The sequence below is a fragment of the Xenopus laevis genome, chromosome 3L (assembly GCF_017654675.1).
Source record: "Xenopus laevis strain J_2021 chromosome 3L, Xenopus_laevis_v10.1, whole genome shotgun sequence".
Taxonomy (NCBI): domain Eukaryota; kingdom Metazoa; phylum Chordata; class Amphibia; order Anura; family Pipidae; genus Xenopus; species Xenopus laevis.
Window position 1 is genome coordinate 153549716 of NC_054375.1, and position 26069 is coordinate 153575784.

Sequence of the window (26069 nt, forward strand, 5' to 3'; positions counted from 1 at the left end):
AACCCCGGAATCCTTCGTGAAAGATTTGGCCGAATACCGAACCAAATTCTAATTTGCATATGCAAATAAAGGGTTGGAAGGGGAAACATTTTTTACAAAAAGTCATGCGATTTCCCTCCCTGCCCCTAATTTGCATATGAATATGCAAATTAGGATTCGGTTCTTCTAGACAGAAGGATTCAGCCGAATCCGAATCCTGGATTCGGTGCATCCCTAGTAAAGGCGACCCCCCGACACCGTTAAATCATCTTCCTGAGTTGTTTCAGTCATACTGGGCTGGGGGCAGCGTGGTCCCTCCATAGGCTGGAGTCATGTTTTCATTTGTAACAAGCCTATGGAGGGACCGTGCTGCCCAGCGTGACTGAAACAACTCAGGAAGATGATTTAAAGGACCAGTAAGATCAAAAAAATTTGTTAGTATACACTGAAAAAAACAAATACACAAATAAAAATTAAACAAATTAATAGGGATGCACCAAATTCACAATTCCGAACCCCGGAATCCTATGTGAAATATTCGGGCGAATACCGAACTGAATCCAAACCCTAATTTGCATATGCAAATTAGGGGTGGGAAGGGGAAAAAATTTTACTTCCTTGTTTGCTGACAAAAAGTTACGCAAGAAGGATTCGGCCGAATCCTGCTGAAAAAGGCCGAATCCTGGATTCGGTGCATCCCTACAAATTAAACTTTAAAATCACAAAGTCTTTATTAATAAATAACTTACCAAAAATCCACTTGTGCTCCTCTTCAGAAAAGGCGGCAAGTTGACGATACATCATGCGGCGCTCGATTTCTCCGCGCTGGATATCTCCTATAAGGAAGGCAGGGAGGAGAAACCGAGCGACGCACAATGGATCTCCCGATCGTTTTCTGAAGAGGAGCGCAAGTGGAGTTTGAGTAAGTTATTTCTTAATAAAGACTTTGCGATTTTAACGTTTAATTTGTCTTGGTGGGTTTTTTTTTTTCAATGTATACTAACGAATTTTTTTTAAAACAAAATTTGAGGTTACTGGTCCTTTAACGGCATTGGAGGGTCACCTTTACTAAGGTTCGCTGGGCTGGGGGCGGCTTTTAGCTGCTTATATTTATCGTGCAGCTTCTTTTCACCGATACAGACACGTTCCTTTTTTTATACAAACGTCAGTATCACTTTAATACAAGAACGAATACACCTACAAGTACAAGACTAAATAAGGCACTGGGACCAGGCCTGGACTGGTAATCTGTGAGTTCTGGCAAATGCCAGAGAAGCGGCTGTAAGATGCCATTAGACACTCATTATGTATTGGGCTGCTGGGGGCTGTTTGGGCTTTTGTGTAGCTGAAATGCCAGGGCCTATTTTGAATCCCAGGTCCGACTGGGACCAACACCACTACTACCAGTTATTAACCTCTAGCTACCAAATGTCTGACTTCATTGTATTTTGGACTGGTCAGTTCCATATTCAATCTGCTCCGTACCTTAAAGGGGAACTATAGTGAAAATGAAAAATGTAATATAAGCGCTATATATAATCACGCTGAAATAAGAAACTTTGTAAATAGTCAATTAAATATTCTGCATCTGAAATAATCAAGTTTATCTTCACTATTCCTCTCTCAGCATCTGTTTCTCTTCATTCTGTCTTCATGCAGCAGTTGGGTGTCAGATATTCACTGACAGTTAGATCCAATATATCTTATAGGGGGGCTCCTTTTGCCTAGAAGATGTATTAGAGCTCACTCTATTAAACTCACCAGACATCATGTCTCTCTACATGCAGGATTTGTGCAAAAGGCAGTTATTTTGTTAGATCTTGTTTGTACTGGAATCAGTTATTTGAGTGAGCTCTAATACATCTGCTAGGAAAGGAAGCCCCCCTATAAGATATATTGGATCTAACTGTCAGTGAATATCTGACACCCAACTGCTGCATGAAGACAGAATGAAGAGAAACAGATGCTGAGAGAGGGATAGTGAATAAAAACTTGATTATTTTACAAATGATGCAGAATATTTAATTGGTCGTATTTAGAAAGTTTCTTATTTCAGTATGAAGAAGCTTTTATTAAATTTTCATTTTCGCGGTAGTTCCCCTTTAACTAGCAGAACATGCAGATTAACATGACCAAGTGTCTTCAGCATTCTCACTGCCATCTGGCTAGATAACCAAGGTGATGCCTTCAAGGAAAATTGCCATATTCTCTTTTTTTGGGCAGGTCTGGGAGAAATAATGGCAAACAAGGCAAAGCAAATCTTGACATTTTTTTCCATATAATGCCCTTACACTGGGGTGATATTGTATAAACAGGATTTTATATAGAACAGTGGTATCAGCGCCCTCTAGTGTCTAATGTGTAAAAATAAGATCTGTAAAAATTGTATTGTATCCTCAACATGAGATGTACTGGGCCGTAGAGCCAACACACTTTATAATTATTCACGGTGGCTTTTCAACGACTTAAAGGAGTTGTTCACCTTTAAATTAACTATAAGTATGATGTAATTTTTCTACTATTTAGCTTTTTATTCAGCAGCTCTCCAGGCTGCAATGTCAGCAATCTGGTTGCCAGGGTCCAAATTCCCCTAGCAACTATGCACTGATTTGAATAAGAGACTGAAATATGAATAGGAGAGGCCTGAATAGAAAAATGATGAATAAAAAGTACCAACAACAACATATTTGTAGCCTTACAGAACATTCGTTTTTAGATGGAGTCAGTGACCACGATTTGAAAGCTGAAAAGACTCAGAAGAAGAGGCAAATCATTCAAAAAACTATAAAAAATAAATAATGAAGACCAATTGAAAAGTTACTTAGAATTAGCCATTCTATAACATACTAAAAGTTACCTTACAGTTGAGCTTTACAGTTTGGAATATAACAGTGTAGGGTTCCACTTACCTTTGCAAGCAGTGACTGGAATGACCATAAATGGCAAGATCATAATAAAAGGTAATACTAACTCAACCTTCCCATTCAAGCCCATGAATAAAGCTTGATAAACTACAATTCCCAGCATTTTATTTGAAATAGAGATGCACAGGATTCAGGCTGAATTCGGCCCTTTTCGTAGGATTCGGCCGAATCCTTAAAAGGACATGGAAAGTTAAACTAAAGAAGTAGGTAGAAATGTTGTACATGATGTTTTGTGCTTCTGTACCAGCCCAAGGCAACCACAGCCCTTTAGCAGTAAAGATCTGTGTCTCCAAAGATGCCCCAGTAGCTCCCCATCTTCTTTTCTGCTGATTCACTGCACATGCTCTGTGCTGCTGTCACTTACTGAGCTTAGGGACCCACTCACAATATACAGTACACATAGAATAGAAATGTCACAATATAAGGCTGATTAGTAATTAATACAAATAATTACTACATGGCAGCACAGAAACCAGTGCAATTAGCATCAGAATTTAATAATCAGCAAACCTGTAGCATCAGCTTATATTACAGCCAGGGAAGGTCATTTTCTGCTGGATAATTAGTGACGAGCCCTAAGCTTAGCTTCTCAACAGCCAATCAGAGCCCACTGAGCATGTGAGTGTCACAGACACTTTCCAAGATGGTGACCCCCTGTGACAAGTTTGAAGTCCTGGATCATTGCTGCTATTGACAAGCTGAAGATTTGGGCTGGTGCAATAAGTTCATTATAGAAAATATGCCATTTTAACCCTATTCATTTTTAGGGTTTAGTTTAAAATCATCTCTTTTTCCCTCCTCCCTCACTGATTCGCATATGCAAATTAGGGGATGGATTTGGGTCAGCATTCAGCCAAATCAATAATTGGATTCAGTGCATCTCTAAATTAAAAGCGCAGTTCCAGTGACTGGCATATCAAATTACTGGCCAGAGAGACCAACCTGACCCCAGACTTACTTCAGCAGTGTGGTTGTGGCATCGCTCTGCTCTTCATCCTTATCACTGACATGGCCTGTGGGGAGAAGGAAATGACACTTTCTAGTTTCCCAGTGCACCCTGCACTCCCTCTTCCCTTACAATTAACTTTGTTCACTCACGGGACTGCTGGGCGATGCTGTGGTTGAAACTCAGCATGTTCTGCAAGTAGGAGCGAAGAGACTCCATCTGAGAGATATAAGAGACCCCCTGCAAAAAGAAGACATCCGTCAGTAATGCAGAAATAGAGAGTTAGATAGTTACATATTGAATACCTACATGATAACATTTGAGCCCATAACAAGGACAGAGATAGATAGTGAATAAAGTACCCCCTCTTGTAAAATATAAGGATATTATAAGTTACCGAGGAGTTTCATGACCATATAAAAGTATGAGGCCCGAAGGCCGAGTGTTTTTATACCGGTCATGGAACTCCGAGGTAACTTCTAATATCCTCATATTTTACAACTGGGGGTACTTTATTTATTATAATACACAAATTTCAGTGAGTCATGTGACAGAAATGACATCAGAACTCACCGTTTATAACTGATGACATCAGAACTCACCGTTTATAAGGATAGAATTTACAAGATATTCATGGCTTTTGTGTATTATAAATAAATATAAACATTTCGGTCAGGCTGCTATAGTCAAGCCTGTCTAGATGAGAAGTATCAGAATGCAGGATGGGCAGAGGCACAGGTCACTTGGTAACCCCAACTGTAGGTTGTCAAAGAACTGGAGATGCAAGGACTTCACCCTGAAGCAGAGCAGCAGGAATTTGATTCTTTTTGGTGTTACTGTTCCTTTAAATCAAAGTGCCAGAACAGAAATTAAAATCTAATGTACTGCTGCCCTTGACTGGTAAAGGTTCTGTTTGCTCCAGAAACACTACTATTGTTATATATCAGGGGTGTCCAAAAGGTGGATCTCAAGACACTGTCAACAAACAGCTCGACTAAATGACCCTTCTTTTTTATTCTTTTCATTCAGATATTTATTCTGTTTAGGTTACTTGAGAAATAGTTTTTTTTTTACAGTAATATAAATTCTTTTATAAATAAATAAATAAAATAATTTAAGTAATATTTTCCATGGAGCAGATGCTAACCGTGATATTAATGGGACATCATCACTAAAAGTAAACATTGCATTAGTAAAGTATGGGCACTCCTGTTATATATTTATACAAACAAGCTGCTGTGTAGTCATGGGGGCAGCCATTAAAGAGATAAAATAACCTCAGAAAATAACCTTTTTTTATTATCTATCATAACATTGTCTTTGAATGTTATTTATAATTTTGCCATAAACGTATTTGCCTGATGCTTTTACATTACCTTTCTTACTACCCTGTTCCTCTATGAGGGGGCGGCCATATTTGAGCAGCAGGTGTCCATTTGCATTAGAATCTTTAACTGACAAGTTGAGAAGGGACAGCCAGGTTGGCAAAACAGTCAGGTTTAGGAACTTCAAGTAACAATTACTTACAAAAGCAAAACCATCAGTGGAAAAACGATCAACATGACCTATAGGTAACTTTTAATGTAGATTAATATTTTGAAAAGAAAATGTTTAGTGTCAGCATCACTTTAAACACAGTAGAAACAGATAAGTTCTGAAGAATCCCATTGTATACTACAGAGTTTATCTGTTATGTGCTATGTAACCTGTGCCTTTTCTGCAGCTTGAATGGCTGCCCCCATAGCTACACAGCTATATATATATATATATATATATATATATATATATATATATATATATATATATATATATATATATATATATATATATATAATATATATATATATATATATATATATATATATATATATATATATATATAGTCATGATACCGGCACTCTTGACAAAACCATTAATGTGCCTGGGTGCGGAGTCATCAAATAATCTCTGTCCATTTCCAAGAATCTGCACTCACAGGACTTAAAGTTGAAAAAAGTGCTTTATTGCAGAACTAAAGACTGACGTTTCAGCCCAACCAAGGCCTTTCTCAGTCTTTAGTTCTGCAATAAAGCACTTTTTTCAACTTTAAGTCCTGTGAGTGCGGATTCTTGGAAATGGATATATATACACCAAACAAGGGAATGTTGTGCTCACCACTAATTTTTAAAACCATTAGGCGGGGGTGCAATGAGGCTGTGACCACAAAATACATATAGACAAATACAAGATTCCTCTGCACTCAACCCATTATCAATATATTTAAGACAGAGACATTTTGTGCTACTGCTACTGAAAAATGCCTTACCCTTTAAACAAAACAGGGATTGTTTGTCCATATATTGCAATATATTTAAGCTGGCCAACTACGTCACACTCATCCCATATCTGGCCAGTCCTACGCTCAATTTTCATCTGATTCATTAAGAATTCTATTGCTTCATTATACATTTTACATAGGGACTCAGTTTTACCTGCAACTTACTCGCTGCTTTCAAAGTAAAACTCCCAAACTTGGCTGCCCTATTATCAGATGAAAATTTAGCAAACACAGAACTTTTACCAGTGCAGGGCAACAGTAAATTATATTTTAATTTCTTTTAGGCGCTTTTATTTTTTGGTGTTACTGTTCATTAAAAGCTTTATGCATGTGGAACGTTCTATGACAATCCTGTACCCCAGCAGTGTGCCGCACAGAAAGTTCTATTTACCTTTGCACTCGAAGCTGCTACACCTTCCTGTAACTTATGGGACATCTCATCCGCCAGCTCGTCCATGTCAGTCACATGCGTGGGACTGCGGGAAGCAGCGGAATTCCCCAGTAAGTATTCCGTGTCCTGACTCTCCACCTCCAGGTCCTTGCTGCGTCGCAGGGATGAATACAGCTGGGTGGTCACCTCAGAAAAAGCTGCGCGTCTCAGACTGGCGGCAGATGGGAAGGAGAGGGCCGGTGTAGGAGAGGGGCTGCGAGAGACATGATGGAGAGGAGACGTCGGAGAAGAGAGAGGAAGAGGTTCAATGCCACTGAGAAGTGAGGAATCCTTGGGCTTGTACTGATGGGGAAGCGCCATGGAAACAGCACGAGTAGCTTTGAGAAAAAGAAATGTGAGAGATGTTATTTATTATTTATCTTTATAAAGTTCCAAAAGAAACTTCCCATATACATTCACTAAACATTCCCACTGCTTATATATAAATGGAATTGCTTTTGAAGGGGTTATCCCTTTTCTCTTCGCTTGTACTGGTCATTGAAACCAGAAGTCACTTCTCTTCCATTCAAACCAATAGCAGCAACGAGCCTCCCCCCCTGATTTTGTTCAACTTCAACTCCCAGTATCCCCTGGCACCCACTGACTGTGTGTGGGATTCAGGGGTTTGTAGCACCCACAATATCCGGTGCCTCCAGTTGCCTATGGTAGACAACGGAGAGAAATGTCTGGCAATAAGAAAACACAGATGACTTGAGAAAGAGGAGCAGTGACTGGAAGATGAGCCAATATAGGGGCAATTGTGGAAAATCTGGGGCAGCCACTGAGAATACAGACGCCCCTTATACACCTGCAAGTGAGTCGCCCCTTGTGTCCCACTTTTTATCTCTATTCCCCTAGTACCTCCAGAACCCAATAGAGAGATGCATATTTGGGACATACCACTCATATGGGTGTTCATCTTTAAATGAACTATCAGTATGATGTAGAGAGGAATACTCAGACAATTTGCAATTGGTTTTTATTTTTTATTACTTTTGTTATTTAGCTTTTTATTCAGCAGCTCTCCAGTTTGTCATTTCAGCAGTCTGGTTGCTAGGACCCTACTTCCGCTAGCAACCGTGCACTGATTTGAATAAGAGACTGGAATATGAATAGGAAAGGCCTGAATAGAAAGATGAGGAATAAAAAGTAGCAATAACAATACGTTTGTAGCCTTACAGAGGCATTTGTTTTTAGATGGGGTCAGTGACCCCCATTGGAAATCTGGAAAGAGTCAGAAGACAAATAATTAAAAAAACTATAGACAATAAATAATGAAGACCAATTGAAAAGTTGCTTAGAATTGGCCATTCTATAACATACTAGAAGTTAAAGCAGCCCTACAATTCCCAGGCCAGCGTCAGTCTCATGTGCATCTCCCTGTAGCCTGAGCCTACAATTCCCAGCATCCTCTGACAGCAGGAGAGGCGCAGGGTAACGTGAAGGCCTTTGATATATTCACACAGCGGTTAAGGGGTTCAGGAGTAACCCCATGCTGAATAGAAGGGGGTCATACTCACCCTGCCAGGAACAATTCCAGTTTCCAGTCCCGAACCCAACGCCTTCCTTGTTTAAAACCCGCTTCACCAGCCGCCCCGTGACGTCATCTCTCCGCAGCTGCGCGTCCCTCTGGTTTCACCATAGCAACAGACAAGCGCACAGAGTTCCGCACGTTCTCTGACGCCATCTTGCTACACCGTTAAATCAGCCGTTGGAAAGTGTGTCGCGGACACCTTTGTACACCCACGTAGCTGGAGGCGCTTTGAGGATTGAATGAAATGGACCTGCTGGTTTCTACGAAGGCCTGCACAGTACTGTTAGTGGCGTTTATAAGTGTTTTAAGCGTGTGCTGATTGAATCATAACAGCTGACGAGGAAATTTGCGTCAGGCCAACGCGCCGCCATCTTTATTGCGGGCGATGTAGTTGACTTGTGAGGCTGCGAAATGGCGGAAGGGAAGTTGACAGTTACAATTAGGAGGAAGTAGCGGGCGGGCCCGGAAGTGCTAAGAGTGGACTAGACACTGCAGGGTGAGTAGATTTTATTATGTCGAAATATATTATTATTGGCCTGGTATTGGGGCCTGTCAGGCAGATTTGGACTCTGCAGGGCGGGGTTATCATCTAAATGTGTGGCACTGCCAAATTGGCTTTCCATTTATTTTTGACTATTTCACTGGCGAATGGCTAGGCCAGAGCCTCTACCCAATTCCCCTATCTGGACTTTAATGACTGCCAAATGCTGTCATTCAGGGGAGCTGCTTAAGACGAGCCATTAATATTATTCTGACTGCACCACAGCAGGAAAGCGAATCGTGCATAAAAAGTGCATATAGATTAGTAGTGGGAGGCCTGTCAGCACTTCATTAGCCGGCCCTAGATCGTTATTCGTGCTTGCCCAGTATAGTTTGTGGTTGCCCAAAATAATTTGTGGTTGCCCAGTATAATTTGCGGTTGCCCAGTATAATTTGCGGTTGCCCAGTATAATTTGCGGTTGCCTAGTATAATTTGTGGCTGCCCAGTATAGTTTGCGGTTGCCCAGTATAGTTTGCGGTTGCCCAGTATAGTTTGCGGTTGCCCAGTATAGTTTGCGGTTGCCCAGTATAGTTTGCGGTTGCCCAGTATAGTTTGCGGTTGCCCAGTATAGTTTGCGGTTGCCCAGTATAGTTTGCGGTTGCCCAGTATAGTTTGCGGTTGCCCCGTATAGTTTGCGGTTGCCCAGTATAATTTGCGGTTGCCCAGTATAGTTTGCGGTTGCCCAGTATAGTTTGTGGTTGCCCATGAGGTGGGTTTGCAATTCCTCTGAGGCCTTGGCTGTGTTCTTCTCCATGATGGGCCCCATACACAGATGAACCAGGGTTAGTTCTGAGAGATTTATCTTCTCTTTTATTTCCCTCTCTAGATGACCATCCACAACTTGTACATATTCGACCGGAACGGCATCTGTCTGCACTACAGCGAATGGAACCGGCGGAAACAGGCCGGCATCAACAAAGACGAGGTGATAAACCCCAAGAAGATGGGGGGGGGGGCTTATTTAACTCCTCACACCCTTCCCATTTGATTCTGCCCTGTGTCCTGTTTTTCTCTGTCCCTGTCCTTGTGATTTTAGGGTTTCCTAGACCCCATCTCTTTCCCATCCTTCTCACTGCCTCCCCCTCTCACCATTCTTCTTTCCCTGCAGGAGTGTAAGCTCATGTACGGCATGCTCTTCTCCATCCGATCCTTTGTCAGCAAGATGAGCCCGGTGGACATGTATCCTTCGCTTACGTGCAAAATGGACTGAGCCGAGCCAATATTGTGCAGGGAAAGAATTTGTATAAGGAGCCAATATTGTGCAGGGAAAGCATTTGTATAAGGAGCTTATCATTACTGTCATCTCTCCAGCCTATTACTCTAAGTACAGGGAGATCCCTCATAATTGTGACTAAAGTGCTTGCCAGGAAGACACTATAAAGGTGAACACTTATTAAATATACAAGGAACCAAGCGTTCCACAGTACGACACAGATATATTTGGCGGTTATTAGAATGGGCTGAGCTTGTATCCCATCACAGAACACCCCTCCTTTGCTGTATGCTTATTAGCCTCTCTGTTAGAGGCAGCAGAGTTTATTAGTGCTGGAAGGTGCTGCTTGGGAGATATGGAAGGCAGTTTGCACATAGTTCCTGGCCACCATTATATCTTCCCAACCAATCTCTATAACTAAAGTTGGCCATAGACATAACAATTTTGACCTTTCTTGGAAAAGATAGATGGTTCGTTTCAATACACACGTGTAGAGCTGAATAGTCAGATATACAGATAGAAACAGTAGATTTCTACCTGTATCTGATGATTCAGCAATAACAATGGCTGATGTTTGGGTGCCTTCAAAAGCACCCAATCAAAATTTTCCGTCCAGCCTGATCGCTGAGCCGACTGATAGCCAAGTCTTCTGCCGATATCGGTCGGCTCTTTTCCCACCATACACGCGCCGAATATCGTAAGAAAATTTGTTTAGTATGATATTATCTGTGCGTCTATAGCCACCTTAACACAGTGACCTACAATTACCCACAACTGTCCATGAATGAGAATTGCCCATCATCAAGGGCGTACTACAGCAGGGGGCCCAGGAGGTATAGGCTCTAATACATATACAATTGCAATATATATTAGTAAAACAGGTCAATCTCTAAACATTTTGTTGGCCAACATTTTTTTTTTGCCCCGAAATTGTCTAAAATTGAGGAAAGTCACTGAAAAATTTGAGAATGGGACGGGAGACTGGGGTACAGAGCCCAAAATCTGGTAACGCCTGACTTCTACACTAGGCAGTTGCATTGCATGCTGGATATTGTAGTCTTACATTAAACTTGGCAAATTGTTAAACAAAAACTACATTACCCAACATGCATTGGGAGGCACAGGCTTGACACATTAGGGAAAGAAAAAAACTTGGGCTGATTTCCAAAGTACAAACTAGCCCAAAAAGTATCCTTAGTTTGGCTAACCTGCATGGGCTTTAAATTAGTAGGCTGGAAAACCGCCAACCTGGCAACTCTGACGTTATGTCAGATTGGGTGTCATATTCAACCTGTTTCAATCATATTCAACCTTTTATTAGAGTCCAGCCGGTGTGTGTCCCTTTAACTAAACCCATTCAGGAAAGATGGTTTCCTCTCTTTCCAAACCAGCAAGTACAAGCTGCATTACTACGAGACACCCAGCGGCCTGAAGATGGTCATGAACACAGACCTGAGTGTGGGGAGCACACGGGAAATCCTGCACCAGATATACAGTACGGTGAGTGACAAGTGACATTCTTGCCTATAGATAAGGAACTGAATTAGAGGTGTAGCTGTTATGGGTTGGGGCGTTTCTGCTCTGTTTGTATAGAGCAGCCTAAAGGGATTCTGTCATGAGTTTTATGGTGTCGTTTTTATTCCTAATTGACACTGTTTCCACTGCAAATAATTCACTCTACAATATAAAATTTCATTCCTGAACCAGCAAGTATATTTAGTGGTGTGTAGGTGCATCTCAGGTCATGTGCTTTCAGAAAGAGCCAGCACTTAAGAATGGAACTGCTTTCTGACAGGCTGTTGTTTCTCCTACTCAATGTAACTGAATGTATCTCAGTGGGACCTGGATTTTACTATCGAGTGCTGTTCTTAGATCTACCAGGCAGCTGTTATCTTGTGTTAGGGAGCTGCTATCTGGTTACCTTCCCATTGTTCTGTTGTTAGGCTGCTGGGGAAGAAAGGGAGGGGTGTGATATCACTCCAACTTGCAGTTAGGGTTGCCACCTGGTAAAAATGATGGTTGAACCCAATGTTTTTAATAGGGAAAAAATATATAGGAAGGCTGGTATTTTTTTCCAGAAAAGGTGGCAACCCTACTTGCAGTACAGCAATAAAGAGTTTATTAGAGCAAAAGTAACATGACTGGGGGCAGCTGGGAAACTGACAACATGTCTAGATTTCAAAATTAAATATAAAAAAATCTGTTTGCTCTTTTGAGAAACAGATTTCAGTGTAGAAGTCTGCTGGAGCAGCCCTATTAACAGATGCATTTTGAAAAGTTTTTTTTTCCCATGATCCCTTTAAAGGATCAGTAACATCAATTTTTTTAATTAAAAAATTTGTTTGTGTAGAACAAAAAAAAAAACACAAAGACATTAAACATTTAAATAGCTAAGTCTTTAATAACTTACTGAAACTCCGCTTGCTCCATCGTTAGACGCTCGATTTCCCCTCCCTGCCTTTCTTATAGGAGATAGCAAGGGAGGAGAAATCGAGCGCCGCATGATGGATCGTCGCCTTTTCTCAAGAGGAGCGCAAGTGGAGTTTCGGTAATTTACTGGTCCTTTAAGTTGTGTGCTTGCAGGGGTGGGAGTATATGTTGTGTATATATAAATATATATGTTTGTGTGCATTTAGCATGGCTCCTGCCGAGTCTATTGACTGTTGGATTAAGGCCCTTCTCTCTGTTCCCCTCAGATTTATGTAGAATATGTGGTGAAGAATTCCCTCTGTTCTCTCAATGAGCCGATTCAAAGTGAACTCTTTAAAACCAAACTGGACACTTTCATCCGCAGTCTCCCTTTCTTCTCTGCCCGGGCGGGATAAACACAATTGCACCAGCACAGCGCCCCCTACTGCCCATTCTTCAACCAATTCCATGTTTTGTCTGCGTCTGACCAATAAGCTGTGGCTGCAGAAGTTGCATCGATTGCATGTAGCAAATACCCACACCTTTGTTCCGTGGGTCTGTCTGTGCTCTCTGTATATCTGTCAGGCTTCCTGCAACCGGACACTAACAGGAGGGATTTCTGAATTCGGGTTATTTTGTTCTCTTACTCCAGTTCCGGGGACAAATACCGGGGACAAGTGATTTCATATCAATACGACACTGCAAAATATCTGACTGAAATGCCCAAAGGGTGTTGTGAACAACCAATCGGATTCATTTACAGAATACTCTTCAGATTTTCTTGTTGACTCCATTCTGATTGGCCATTTTAATGTTCTGATTGGCTGCAGGCTTTCTTTTTTTTCCTGCTCTGCTCTTGGTACCAAGACCATCAAGCCTCACTGAATGTCTCCTGGTTTTGCTGTTTGTTTATTACAAATTGAAATGCCCAAATACCCGGGCCATGTAGAAAAGACGGAAATAAAGCAGAAAAATGTTGGTGCTTTGTGTCTTTTGAGAGTTACAGTTACTGTATGAGCAGAGATCTACATGATAACAGGAACAGGAATACTAAAACAGTAGCATTAAAGGGCTGCTGCACATTTATATTTTCTACAGGACTGATTCATGGGAATACCTATACTGTCATAGTTTTATGGGATCTCTCTGTACAGACTATTAACAAACTTAGGGACTGTTCCTGCTGAATTGTGCTTAGTACAGGGAATACCTATACTGTCATAGTTTTATGGGATCTCTCTGTACAGACTATTAACAAACTTAGGGACTGTTCCTGCTGAATTGTGCTTAGTACAGGGAATACCTATGCTGCCATAGTTTTATGGGATCTCTCTGTAAAGACTATGAGCAAACTTAGGGGACTGTTCCTGCTGAATTGTGCTTAGTACAGGGAATACCTATGCTGCCATAGTTTTATGGGATCTCTCTGTACAGACTATGAGCAAACTTAGGGACTGTTCCTGCTGAATTGTGCTTAGTACAGGGAATACCTATGCTGCCATAGTTTTATGGGATCTCTCTGTACAGACTATGAGCAAATGTAGGGGGGCTGTTCCTGCTGAATTGTGCTTAGTACAGGGGAATACCTATGCTGCCATAGTTTTATGGGATCTCTCTGTACAGACTATGAGCAAATGTAGGGGGGCTGTTCCTGCTGAATTGTGCTTAGTACAGGGAATACCTATGCTGCCATAGTTTTATGGGATCTCTCTGTACAGACTATGATCAAATGTAGGGGGGCTGTTCCTGCTGAATTGTGGAGAGAAAGAAGACGTTAATATGTCCTTTATATGGTGCAAGATGGGGCCCCATTAAGTGACGCTGGATTCTCAATACAAGACGTTGGATCTGGGGCAAATACAGTTTGATGGCTGACTGTGGCAGGTGGCTGCTGATTCCTGGCAGAAGATAAAGTGTCAGACGGTACATCAACTGTCACCCTTATGGTGCTGCTGCCAGTGCATAGCTCTGTACCCCCTGTGCTTCTTGCTGGCAGTCAGACGCAAAGTCTCTTCCTGTTTCTTTGTGGAAAGATTCCACGACTACACAGACATTGTCCCTGTGATTATTTTTGGTTCTGTTTCCCTTTGTGCTACTGTACATGTGCGCAACTAAAATTATAATCCATGTAAGTCTATGGGGTAATGCACACAGGAAGCTGCCAGATCCATTCAGCAGATGTTAAAGGGGCAGTTCCCCTGTGTTGGGATAATGGAGCCATTGGCAGTGATATTGTGATCTGCACGCTTATGTGGAGAGGGAGGAGTGCTAAATTCATTCATAAATCTGGATATTTTTCCCCCAAAAATGAATCCCTGTGTCATAAATCATATTTTATATCTACTGACACCCCCCCCCCCGAGATCTGTGCCCGTCTATGTCATTAAGGGAAGCGCAATGCTCTGCAGACCATCTGTCTGGCTGGATGTGAACTGCTAATCGCTCTGCTAATCTGCTGGGCCAGGGCTCGGGGTGGGGGGGAGCTGTGTGACAGTCACTTGGACGGACGAGAGACGCCGGAGAGAGGAGACAGTTGCAGGTGTGACTGGGGGAGATGGAAAGAGACAGTTGCAGGTGTGACTGGGGGAGGTGGAAAGAGACAGTTGCAGGTGTGACTGGGGGAGATGGAGGGAGGCAGATTGTAGGTGAGGTGGGGGGGGGAGAAGAGCAGCACAGGCTGGAGGAGAAGCAATGGGGGGGGGGGGTTAGCGATATTTATAATGAAGTTGCCCCAAAACATTTACTCTAATGTACTTGTTGCTCTGGGTGTTTCACAGATCTCTCTGTCTCACCTCTGCACCCCCATTATCCTCCTTACAGACCCCCCCAATATCTTCTTTTATTTACTTTCTTCTTCCACCCCCGCTCCTTGTCCTTCTCCGACTCTCTGAGCTACTAGAACCCCCGCAGCAGCCGCCATGTTCCCTGGTAACCCCCGCAGCAGCCTGAGACGCTCGGGCAGGTTCAGTGTGGATGAGGTGTATGGGCTGAACCATTCCATGAAGGTGAGACCTCGAGTGGAGCTGAAAAGAAGAGGAGAAAACGGCTCCGTCACAGCCCAGCTCCAGCCCAACGGCCGGGGCAAGGAAATCCAGACTGGCCAGTGCCAGGGCAACCAGAGTGGCATGACATATAGGTGAGTTTATTGGGCACTAGAGCTCACACTCATTGCACTCGCTCTATGGAACTGTCTCCCCAATCAGCCCCTTCTCTTCTGCCAAGCTCCCCTATTTGTTACAATGGGGGAGTCCAATTAGTCAGTCTGCAGTTATAAGTGGTATAAAACTGCTGCGTGTGGGAAGTATACAGCAACCCTGGGATATGGATCATTGTACTGTAGTACTGGGAGCTGCCATATTGGTTTCCATTGGTACATACATAGGGCTCCTGTAAACCTCACATGTGCACCAGTATTTGTAACGGTCACCATTGCTCAGCCTGTGCAGCGGGTTGGCCACGTTTGGCCATGTCACTTCCATTCTCAGGTGATGCAGAGCAGTGGGACTGGACTGGAGTCGGCAGCTGAGACTGACAGTTGCTGCTGATAAAGGGGAAGTCATTAGAGCCCGGGAACTCGGCTCTTCCCAAAGAAACCCAATAGTTGTGGAAACTCCTGGATATTCCTCTGACATTTCCTCTCCTCCCCCCACTCCCTGTGTCTCAGCTGTGACCCCTCAGGCACCAGACACGGGGGGGGGGGGCAGTCACACTCCATCTATTACTGAGTCCTGTCAAGTGGAACTAACATGGCATCACTCGGGTGCACGGGCAGACTTAGTGCCCTCTCCTGTGCCATCACCTTCTACTCCTTATCCCTCAGCTTCTCTCCATTTATCTCTTTTTTTCTGTCGCTTCTCTACTATTTCCCTCCACATTCTCTCTCCTCGCTGCTGAGATTTCCCTGCTCCTCTCCATTGCTCTTCTCTCTTCACCCTTGAGATTTCCCTGCTCCTCTCCATTGCTATTTTCTATTCTCTCTCCTGAGATATTACTGCTTCTCTTTTCCCAGACTACTCTCTTATCTCTCACTAGTTACCTGTGTACTTCTATCTCCCAGCATCACACTGCCTTTCTCTGCCTATTCTTGCTTCTCCCTCCTATTTTCCCTATCTATCCCACTGCTTCTCTCTTTCTCTTGTCACTATTATTCTCCCTATCTATCCCACTGCTTCTCTCCTGTCACTATATTCTTCCTATCTATCCCACTGCTTCTCTCTTTCTCTTGTCACTATTATTCTCCCTATCTATCCCACTGCTTCTCTCCTGTCACTATATTCTTCCTATCTATCCCACTGCTTCTCTCTTTCTCTTGTCACTATTATTCTCCCTATCGATCCCACTGCTTCTCTCTTTCTCTTGTCACTATTATTCTCCCTATCTATCCCACTGCTTCTCTCCTGTCACTATTATTCTCCCTATCTTTCCCACTGCTTCTCTCTTTCTCTGATTATTCTCCGATCAGCCCTCTGACACATTTGAAAGTCTGAACCCCTGCTTTTCTCTCTCATTTCACTCAATCAATCACCCATCTCCTCACTCTATCACCCCCCCCCCCCCAATGAATGGCTACAAGTCTCCTGGCTGGGACCTATTTGGGAGCCCCGTGTGCAAGACTGGGGGATGGAAGAGGAGGACTTTGGGTGCTGGACTAGGGGAGTCACTATCTTCTCCCCATCAGTGTATGACCCATGGGCAGCGAGACTGTGGGTTGGAGACTTTTCTGAAGACACATGAGCTGTCCCTGCTGGAGATGTCTATGAGATACAGGTAATGGGGGGACTTGTTTGAGACACAGAGACCTCTGGGTTTCTAGAAATACTTTTATTTACACAAACAAAAAACTTTTCTGAGATTTATAGTTCTGCTCGAGGCTGTGTGACCCCCTGTACTGCCATTGTTTTATACTATGTCTGTGTACATTGCGGAAGGTTATGACCAATCACAAATGACAACAGACCCCTTGTCTGCTAGGGCTGCTCTACACTAATAAGCTATACAGTTGCCTTCTGTAGCCGTGGAGACTATGGGGCAAATTCACTCACCTCTGGAAATTCGCCAGCGACAGCTTCGCTCACATCGCCAGGCAAAAATTCACTGGGACAACGCTAATTCACTAAAATGCGCCGAACGATGGTGAAGTTTCGCTAGCGTTAATTCATCAAGCAAAGCAAAGTTGCGCTAGCGTTGGCTAATTTGCATATGGCGGGAAGTTAAAGTACAATGGACGTATATGTTGCAGCAAATACATTACACTACACAAGCCCAGGGAACCTTAATAAAATGTTATAATGTTATAATGCCCTACACATGAGCCCAGTGTATAGTTTATGTGCCATATGTTAGGAAATGTAGGGGGGGGGGGCTGGGTACCCTAAAAAAAAAATTATGATCTTTTGTAGCCTATCACCCTGAAAAATTGAAAAGTCGACAGCGTTTTTTGAGACTTAGAAAAATGTTAAATTTTTTTTGAGGTAGTCCTGTCTACTCTATTGCACTTCACCTGGTCTGCGGTGGTGAAGGCAAGTCTGGCGCAAGAGATAACGTTCAGTAAAAAACACATCTTAGTGAATGTGCGTAGTTACGTCCATTCGCCAGAGCGCAAATTCGCCTGTCGTTAGAATGCGAAGTCTATCTCCTTCGCTAACTAATTAACGCCAGTGCCCGTTAGTAAATTGGCAAAGTCCTGAAATGACGTCACACGAATTTTCGCCAGCGTTGGTCATTTCGCCCTTTAGTAAATTTGCTCCAATGCGTCTACTGCATGTATGTTATAGTGAATGTTATAATGTATGTTCTGTTATAATGAATGTTTACTGGCCTATGTGGTCCCGAAATGACGTCACACGAATTTTCGCCAGCGTTAGTCACTTCGCCCTTTAGTAAATTTGTCCCTATGCGTCTACTGCATGTATGTTATAATGTATGTTATAATGTATGTTATAATGTATGTTATAATGTATGTTATAATGTATGTTATAATGTATGGTATAATGAATGTTATAATGAATGTGTAATGTATGTTCTAATGAATGTTATAATGAATGTGTAATGTATGTTCTAATGTATGTTCTAATGAATGTCATAATGAATGTAATAATGTATGGTATAATGTATGGTATGTTATAATGAATGTTATAATGTATGTTATAATGTATGTTATAATGTATGTTATAATGTATGTTATAATGAATGTTATAATGTATGTTATTTAATATAGCACAGGGGTGCTATATGGGGTGTTTATCAGACTTCCAGGAGCAGTAGGGAAGCCTTGGGTACCATTGAATCGCAAGTACAGGAACAGCCCAATCAGCTGGTAGCGTGGCCGAGCGGTCTAAGGCGCTGGATTAAGGCTCCAGTCTCTTCGGGGGCGTGGGTTCGAATCCCACCGCTGCCAATATTTTCTTTGTTGGTTAAAGAGACACTTATGTTCCTATTATGTTTATGTGATATAACTGTGAGACAGAAAGGGTGTAATTATTTCTCTCTGAGTTAATGAGTCAGCTTGCAGTTTCAGCCTTGCCTAAGCCTCCCCTGTACTCAGACATTCTGACCCCCAAACTTCCACTGTTCCATTATAACCCCCCCTATCATGCTACTTAATTTATCCTGCAGCAGTGGCAGCCGATTGACATCAAGCAATGATCCATCTAGTGTAAGTTCAAAAAATAAAAAGCAAAAATGTGATTGATTGCACTAGATGAGTTTAGCACTGACATTACTATACATATATACAAAATGGTATATTTGCCACCTAGTGGTCATGTTGCCCAACTGCACCAGGCTGCTACTGCTGTGTTGCTGGAAAATGTGACAGAGGCAAATTGCTGCCCCCTAGTGGCCAGCTGCAGCCTGTATACAATCCACTCCCACATACAAAGCGCTGGCTGGGGCCCCATTCATTCTTCTTTCATGAACCCATGGGCACAGCAAATGCAAAGAAAAAGCCTTGAGCCTAAACACCCATCTGCCCTGCCAATCACACACTAATGCCGTTATTGCATGAGGATAATTCAATTTAGCCTTCTATTCAGGATCTATTAATGTTCATAAAATATTTCACTGACTGCCCCTTTAATTCATTTATGGTTAAAGGTTTTTAAAACTGTTATTTTATGTATATAATAAATGGGGTGGATAATATCATTAGGGTAGAGCTGCCTATTTTATTAGGGATGCAATCAATCCGCAATTTTAGGATTCGGTCTAAATCCCAAATCCTTTGTGAAAGATTTGTCCGAATCCCGAACGGAATCCAAACACTAATTTGCATATGTGAATTAGGGGGAAAGAGAACCACATGCGCAGCCAAATCTTGGCTGAATCATGAACCAAATCCTGGATTGAGTGCATCTCTAATTTTCATGGACATAGCGCATTGTAAAGGGATATAGCTACGTACGTACAATGTTATGTAGTCTAATGGTGACTTCTAATTAGGGATGCACCGAATCCGGGATTTGGTTCGGGATTCGGCCATTTTTAGCAGGATTCGGATTTGGCCAAATCCTGTGTCAGGCCCAACCGAATCTGAATCCTAATTTGCATATGTAAATTAGGGGCATGTAGGGAAATCACGTCACAAAAGAAGAATTTTTCCTTTCGGATTCGGTTCGGTATTCGGCCGAATCTTTCATGAATGATTCAGGGATTCTCCCGAATCCCAAATAGTGGATTCGCTGCATCCCTACTTCTAATATCCTTATAATTTACAGAGGGGGTACATTATCCCTTATAATACATGAGTGATACTCAGAGTTCCCTGTATAACTCAGCCTGTAGCCTTGTGCCTTTATATGGTCACAGAACAACCCCTCAGTGACTTCTAATATCCTTATCATTTACAGTAGGGGGTACATTATCCCTTATAATACATGAGTGATACTCAGAGTTCCCTGTATAACTCAGCCTGCAGCCTTGTGTCTTTATATGGTCACAGAACCCCTCAGTGACTTTTAATATCCTTATCATTTACAGTAGGGGGGTACATTATCCCTTATAATAGATGAGTGATACTCAGAGTTCCCTGTATAATTCAGCCTGCAGCCTTGTGCCTTTATATGGTCACAGAACAACCCCTCAGTGACTTCTAATATCCTTATCATTTACAGTAGGGGGTACATTATCCCTTATAATACATGAGTGATACTCAGAGTTCCCTGTATAACTCAGCCTGCAGCCTTGTGCCTTTATATGGTCACAAAACAACCCCTCAGTGACTTCTAATATCCTTATCATTTACAGTAGGGGGTACATTATCCCTTATAATACATGAGTGATACTCAGAGTTCCCTGTATAACTCAGCCTGCAGCCTTGTGCCTTTATATGGTCACAGAACAACCCCTCAGTGACTTCTAATATCCTTATCATTTACAGTAGGGGGTACATTATCCCTTATAATACATGAGTGATACTCAGAGTTCCCTGTATAACTCAGCCTGCAGCCTTGTGTCTTTATATGGTCACAGAACAACCCCTCGGTGACTTCTAATATCCTTATCATTTACAGTAGGGGGTACATTATCCCTTATAATACATGAGTGATACTCAGAGTTCCCTTTATAACTCAGCCTGCAGCCTTGTGCCTTTATATGGTCACAGAACAACCCCTCAGTGACTTCTAATATCCTTATCATTTACAGTAGGGGGTACATTATCCCTTATAATACATAAGTGATACTCAGAGTTCCCTGTATAACTCAGCCTGCAGCCTTGTGTCTTTATATGGTCACAGAACCCCTCAGTGACTTTTAATATCCTTATCATTTACAGTAGGGGGGTACATTATCCCTTATAATAGATGAGTGATACTCAGAGTTCCCTGTATATCTCAGCCTGCAGCCTTGTGCCTTTATATGGTCACAAAACAACCCCTCAGTGACTTCTAATATCCTTATCATTTACAGTAGGGGGTACATTATCCCTTATAATACATGAGTGATACTCAGAGTTCCCTGTATAACTCAGCCTGCAGCCTTGTGTCTTTATATGGTCACAGAACAACCCCTCGGTGACTTCTAATATCCTTATCATTTACAGTAGGGGGTACATTATCCCTTATAATACATGAGTGATACTCAGAGTTCCCTGTATAACTCAGCCTGCAGCCTTGTGCCTTTATATGGTCACAAAACAACCCATCAGTGACTTCTAATATCCTTATCATTTACAGTAGGGGGTACATTATCCCTTATAATACATGAGTGATACTCAGAGTTCCCTGTATAACTCAGCCTGCAGCCTTGTGCCTTTATATGGTCACAGAACAACCCCTCAGTGACTTCTAATATCCTTATCATTTACAGTAGGGGGTACATTATCCCTTATAATACATGAGTGATACTCAGAGTTCCCTGTATAACTCAGCCTGCAGCCTTGTGCCTTTATATGGTCACAAAACAACCCCTCAGTGACTTCTAATATCCTTATCATTTACAGTAGGGGGTACATTATCCCTTATAATACATGAGTGATACTCAGAGTTCCCTGTATAACTCAGCCTGCAGCCTTGTGCCTTTATATGGTCACAGAACAACCCCTCAGTGACTTCTAATATCCTTATCATTTACAGTAGGGGGGTACATTATCCCTTATAATACATGAGTGATACTCAGAGTTCCCTGTATAACTCAGCCTGCAGCCTTGTGCCTTTATATGGTCACAGAACAACCCCTCAGTGACTTCTAATATCCTTATCATTTACAGTAGGGGGTACATTATCCCTTATAATACATGAGTGATACTCAGAGTTCCCTGTATAACTCAGCCTGCAGCCTTGTGCCTTTATATGGTCACAGAACAACCCCTCAGTGACTTCTAATATCCTTATCATTTACAGTAGGGGGTACATTATCTCTTATAATACATGAGTGATACTCAGAGTTCCCTGTATAACTCAGCCTGCAGCCTTGTGTCTTTATATGGTCACAGAACAACCCCTCAGTGACTCTAATATCCTTATCATTTACAGTAGGGGGTACATTATCTCTTATAATACATGAGTGATACTCAGAGTTCCCTGTATAACTCAGCCTGCAGCCTTGTGCCTTTATATGGTCACATAACAACCCCTCAGTGACTTCTAATATCCTTATCATTTACAGTAGGGGGTACATTATCCCTTATAATACATGAGAAATACTCAGAGTTCCCTGTATAACTCTTTTCAATGAGAGATGATAATGTTTCTGGAGTCAGTGCAAGTCAGTATTGCTAGTGACCAGCAGGAGGCGCAGGCGAGTGTGGGATCTGCACACAATATTGTTACACGTTGGAGTGAGACACAAACATTAATGATGTGAGGTTGGTAATTATGTAGAGCTAAACATAAACAGATTACAGAGTTGGAGGCTCAGATTTGCTGCTTTATAATCATTTGAGGAACAGTGAGCAGTGGTAACATTCTCCTGTCTATATACTGTATATATATATATATATATATATATATATATATATATATATATATATATATATATATATATAGTCAACTAGTAGTAATTGTCTATATGTATTTTGTGGTCACACCCTCATTGCACCCCCGCCTAATGTTTTTAAAAAATAGTGGTGAGCACAACTTCCCCTTGTTTGTTATATATATATACACATGTTCCGTCTCACTGTTCTGTGTATTGGCCTAAGAACTATCAATTATTTGCCCTTTCCTTCTCAGAAGGTTTCAGCTTAGACTAACCTGCCATTGTCTCCTTGATTTGAAATTTGTTTTTTGTTTTATTAGTCGTAACACCAGCCTCTTTATTTGACACAACGTTTATCGCAGATTCCACAAAATATACTAGTATAGCAATAAATTATAACAACAATACCTGTTATCCAGAATGCTCGGGACCTGGGGTTTTACATATAACGGATCTTTCCGTAATTTGGATTTTCAAACTTTAAATCTACTAGAAAATCATATAAACATTAAATAAAGCCAATAGGCTGGTTTTGCCTCCAATAAGGATTAATGATATCTTAGTTGGGATCAAGTACAAGCTACTGTTTTATTATTACAGAGAAAAAGGGAATCATTTTTAAAATTTTAGATTATTTGGATAAAATGGAGTCTATGGGAGACGACTGTAATCCGGAGCTTTCTGGATTACGGGATTCGGGATAACGCATTCCATACCTGTACATTCTCTAACGAAGGGACATTTTCCTTGATCCAATATACACAGATTGCCCTGCGAGTTACTTAATAAAGAACATAAATTCAACATTTCACCTGGAAAGAGAATTCTATTGTCTAGTGAAGCAAATAGATTTAATTCTATATTCACTTTCGTTTTCTCTCTGATAAATAGCTCCGTTTTATTCCAAAGCATTCTTATGATCAGGCAAGACCAATAGTAATGAAAAATGTTTTGCTCTTTGCATTTTGGCCAAAATAAACAGTAAGAGAGTCTCTGACGTCTCTATCTCCTCCCTCATTAATGATCATTAAATCCTTTTTCGTTTATTCATTTATTGTTCTGCTGTGCAGTGTTACATACATAAGTAATTACATTTGCAGCATAGGTATTCCCCTTTACTGTGCACAATTCAGCAGGAACAGTCCCTAAGTTTGTTCATAGTCTGTACAGAGAGATCCCATAAAACTATGGCAGCATAGGTATTCCTCTGTACTAAGCACAATTCAGCAGGGACAGTCCCCTAAATTTGCTCATAATCTGTACAGAGAGATCCCATAAAACTATGGCAGCATAGGTATTCCCTGTACTAAGCACAATTCAGCAGGAACAGTCCCTAAGTTTGCTCATAGTCTGTACAGAGAGATCCCATAAAACTATGGCAGCATAGGTATTCCCTGTACTAAGCACAATTCAGCAGGAACAGTCCCCTAAGTTTGCTCATAGTCTGTACAGAGAGATCCCATAAAACTATGGCAGCATAGGTATTCCCTGTACTAAGCACAATTCAGCAGGAACAGTCCCCTAAGTTTGCTCATAATCTGTACAGAGAGATCCCATAAAACTATGGCAGCATAGGTATTCCCTGTACTAAGCACAATTCAGCAGGAACAGTCCCTAAGTTTGCTCATAGTCTGTACAGAGAGATCCCATAAAACTATGGCAGCATAGGTATTCCCTGTACTAAGCACAATTCAGCAGGAACAGTCCCTAAGTTTGCTCATAGTCTGTACAGAGAAATCCCATAAAACTATGGCAGCATAGGTATTCCCTGTACTAAGCACAATTCAGCAGGAACAGTCCCCTAAGTTTGCTCATAGTCTGTACAGAGATATCCCATAAAACTATGGCAGCATAGGTATTCCCCTGTACTAAGCACAATTCAGCAGGAACAGTCCCTAAGTTTGCTCATAGTCTGTACAGAGAGATCCCATAAAACTATGGCAGTATAGGTATTACCCTGTACTAAGCACAATTCAGCAGGAACAGCCCCTAAGTTTGCTCATAGTCTGTACAGAGAGATCCCATAAAACTATGGCAGCATAGGTATTCCCTGTACTAAGCACAATTCAGCAGGAACAGTCCCTAAGTTTGCTCATAATCTGTACAGAGAGATCCCATAAAACTATGGCAGCATAGGTATTCCTCTGTACTAAGCACAATTCAGCAGGAACAGTCCCTAAGTTTGCTCATAGTCTGTACAGAGAGATCCCATAAAACTACAGATATATACCCCCACCATAATATAAATGAACATTGCTAATTTCAGTACAGGATACAGGAGCCTTTAATTGAGCCTGTTGTACAGAGTCTCTGTTCCTCATTCCAGCTAATCATAATTGTTCCACGTTCCCTTACTTTGCTCTCCTTTCTATCCAGGCCATTTATTCCCATTGCACTGGCTCCCTAAGGCTTTGAGCCGCTTGGTTGATCCATCCCAAATCAATATGCCTCATTTCCTTAAAGGCTCCATCCCCAGTGACAGGCAGTCCCTGCAGGAACCTCCTCATTATCCTAATTCATCTCATTAACCTTAAAGCTCCTGTTCCGCATGCCTAATAACTGTGCCTGTTACTGACTCACCCACCGTGCCACTAGCCTTGCACATGTCGGCTAAAGCTAAGGTATTGGTTGCCTTAAGACTCTGGCCCTCCCACTGTAACCACCTGAGCACCAATCAGAGTCTGTACTCGCCTACAGGGACTGCAATTTGCAGAGGGAGGAGCTATGCGCCTATAATTGAAGATGGGTGGGACTAGAACCCAATGGGTATCACTAATGTCAATGGAAGGAGTATTTAAGGCTTCTGGGTAATTCTAAGTGGTAATGGGCATTTGCTAATGATAACTCAGTAAAGATGGACATGAAGCTGACTAGTCATGGTAATGAGGCAGTGTCCATTACTGACAATTGGTACCGGTTCATCAGTGGTGGGCGCTGGGGCACAATGAATTCTGGGATAGGCTGGCAGATGCAGAGATTGATTGGTTCCATGCAGCGTCATTTTGGACTGTCCCTATGGGCACCAGTGGGTGGGTCCTTACTAATGAGCATAAATCATTAATTGTATCATTTCTAATAAAGGGACATTAATAAAGAGAATGAGCAAAGATAGAGAATATGGGAAAGGATTGGGAATGTGTCATTGATCAGTCTGCCCTTTAACACTTCATAATCTGATTGACTGCAGGTTGTTCCATCTCCATGAATGTTGTTATGACCTGATTGGTTGCAGGTTGCTCTATCCCCATGAAGGTTCTTAGGTCCTGATTGGCTGCAGGTTACTCAATCTCCATGAAGGTTCTTAGGTCCTGATTGGCTGCAGGTTAACCCATCTCCACAAATGTTCTCAGATCCTGATTG

At 41.9% G+C, this 26069-nt stretch overlaps 3 protein-coding genes and 1 non-coding gene across 7 annotated transcripts in view; 3 read left to right on the forward strand and 1 right to left on the reverse strand.

Annotated features, from left to right (window-relative positions):
• LOC108711756 (centrobin) overlaps positions 1-8273 on the reverse strand; it is a 30006-nt gene extending 21733 nt beyond the window's left edge. For all 3 annotated transcript variants that reach the window (XR_005966420.1, XM_018253778.2, XM_018253777.2), the window contains exons 1-4: positions 8117-8273; positions 6558-6934; positions 4002-4089; positions 3862-3916 (exon numbers count right to left, since the gene is read on the reverse strand). Coding sequence is in view for 2 of the 3 variants with exons in the window: in XM_018253778.2 (XP_018109267.1) it covers positions 3862-3916; positions 4002-4089; positions 6558-6917 (503 nt within the window). In the remaining variant the exon portion in view is untranslated. The remainder of the gene's footprint in view (positions 1-3861; positions 3917-4001; positions 4090-6557; positions 6935-8116) is intronic.
• Positions 8274-8593: 320 nt separating this feature from the next.
• Positions 8594-13284, forward strand: trappc1.L (trafficking protein particle complex subunit 1 L homeolog). Its single transcript, NM_001092669.1, is given in 5 exon segments — positions 8594-8626; positions 9498-9596; positions 9780-9850; positions 11246-11384; positions 12581-13284. Coding segments are annotated over 4 exon segments (438 nt in total). The 5' UTR covers positions 8594-8626; the 3' UTR covers positions 12710-13284.
• A 1815-nt stretch (positions 13285-15099) lies between these two features.
• kcnab3.L (potassium channel, voltage gated subfamily A regulatory beta subunit 3 L homeolog) overlaps positions 15100-26069 on the forward strand; it is a 41470-nt gene continuing 30500 nt past the window's right edge. Inside the window, exon 1 of one of the 2 annotated variants that reach the window (XM_041587356.1) lies at positions 15100-15429. In XM_041587356.1, coding sequence (XP_041443290.1) covers positions 15212-15429 — 218 coding nt within the window. In that variant the 5' untranslated portion in view covers positions 15100-15211. Of the gene's footprint in view, positions 15430-16828; positions 17061-26069 lie in introns of those variants that run through there. The other variant, XM_041587357.1, reaches the window with a different exon arrangement.
• trnal-aag lies at positions 18609-18690 on the forward strand. The gene has a single exon. It is a non-coding gene; the product is annotated as a tRNA-Leu (tRNA).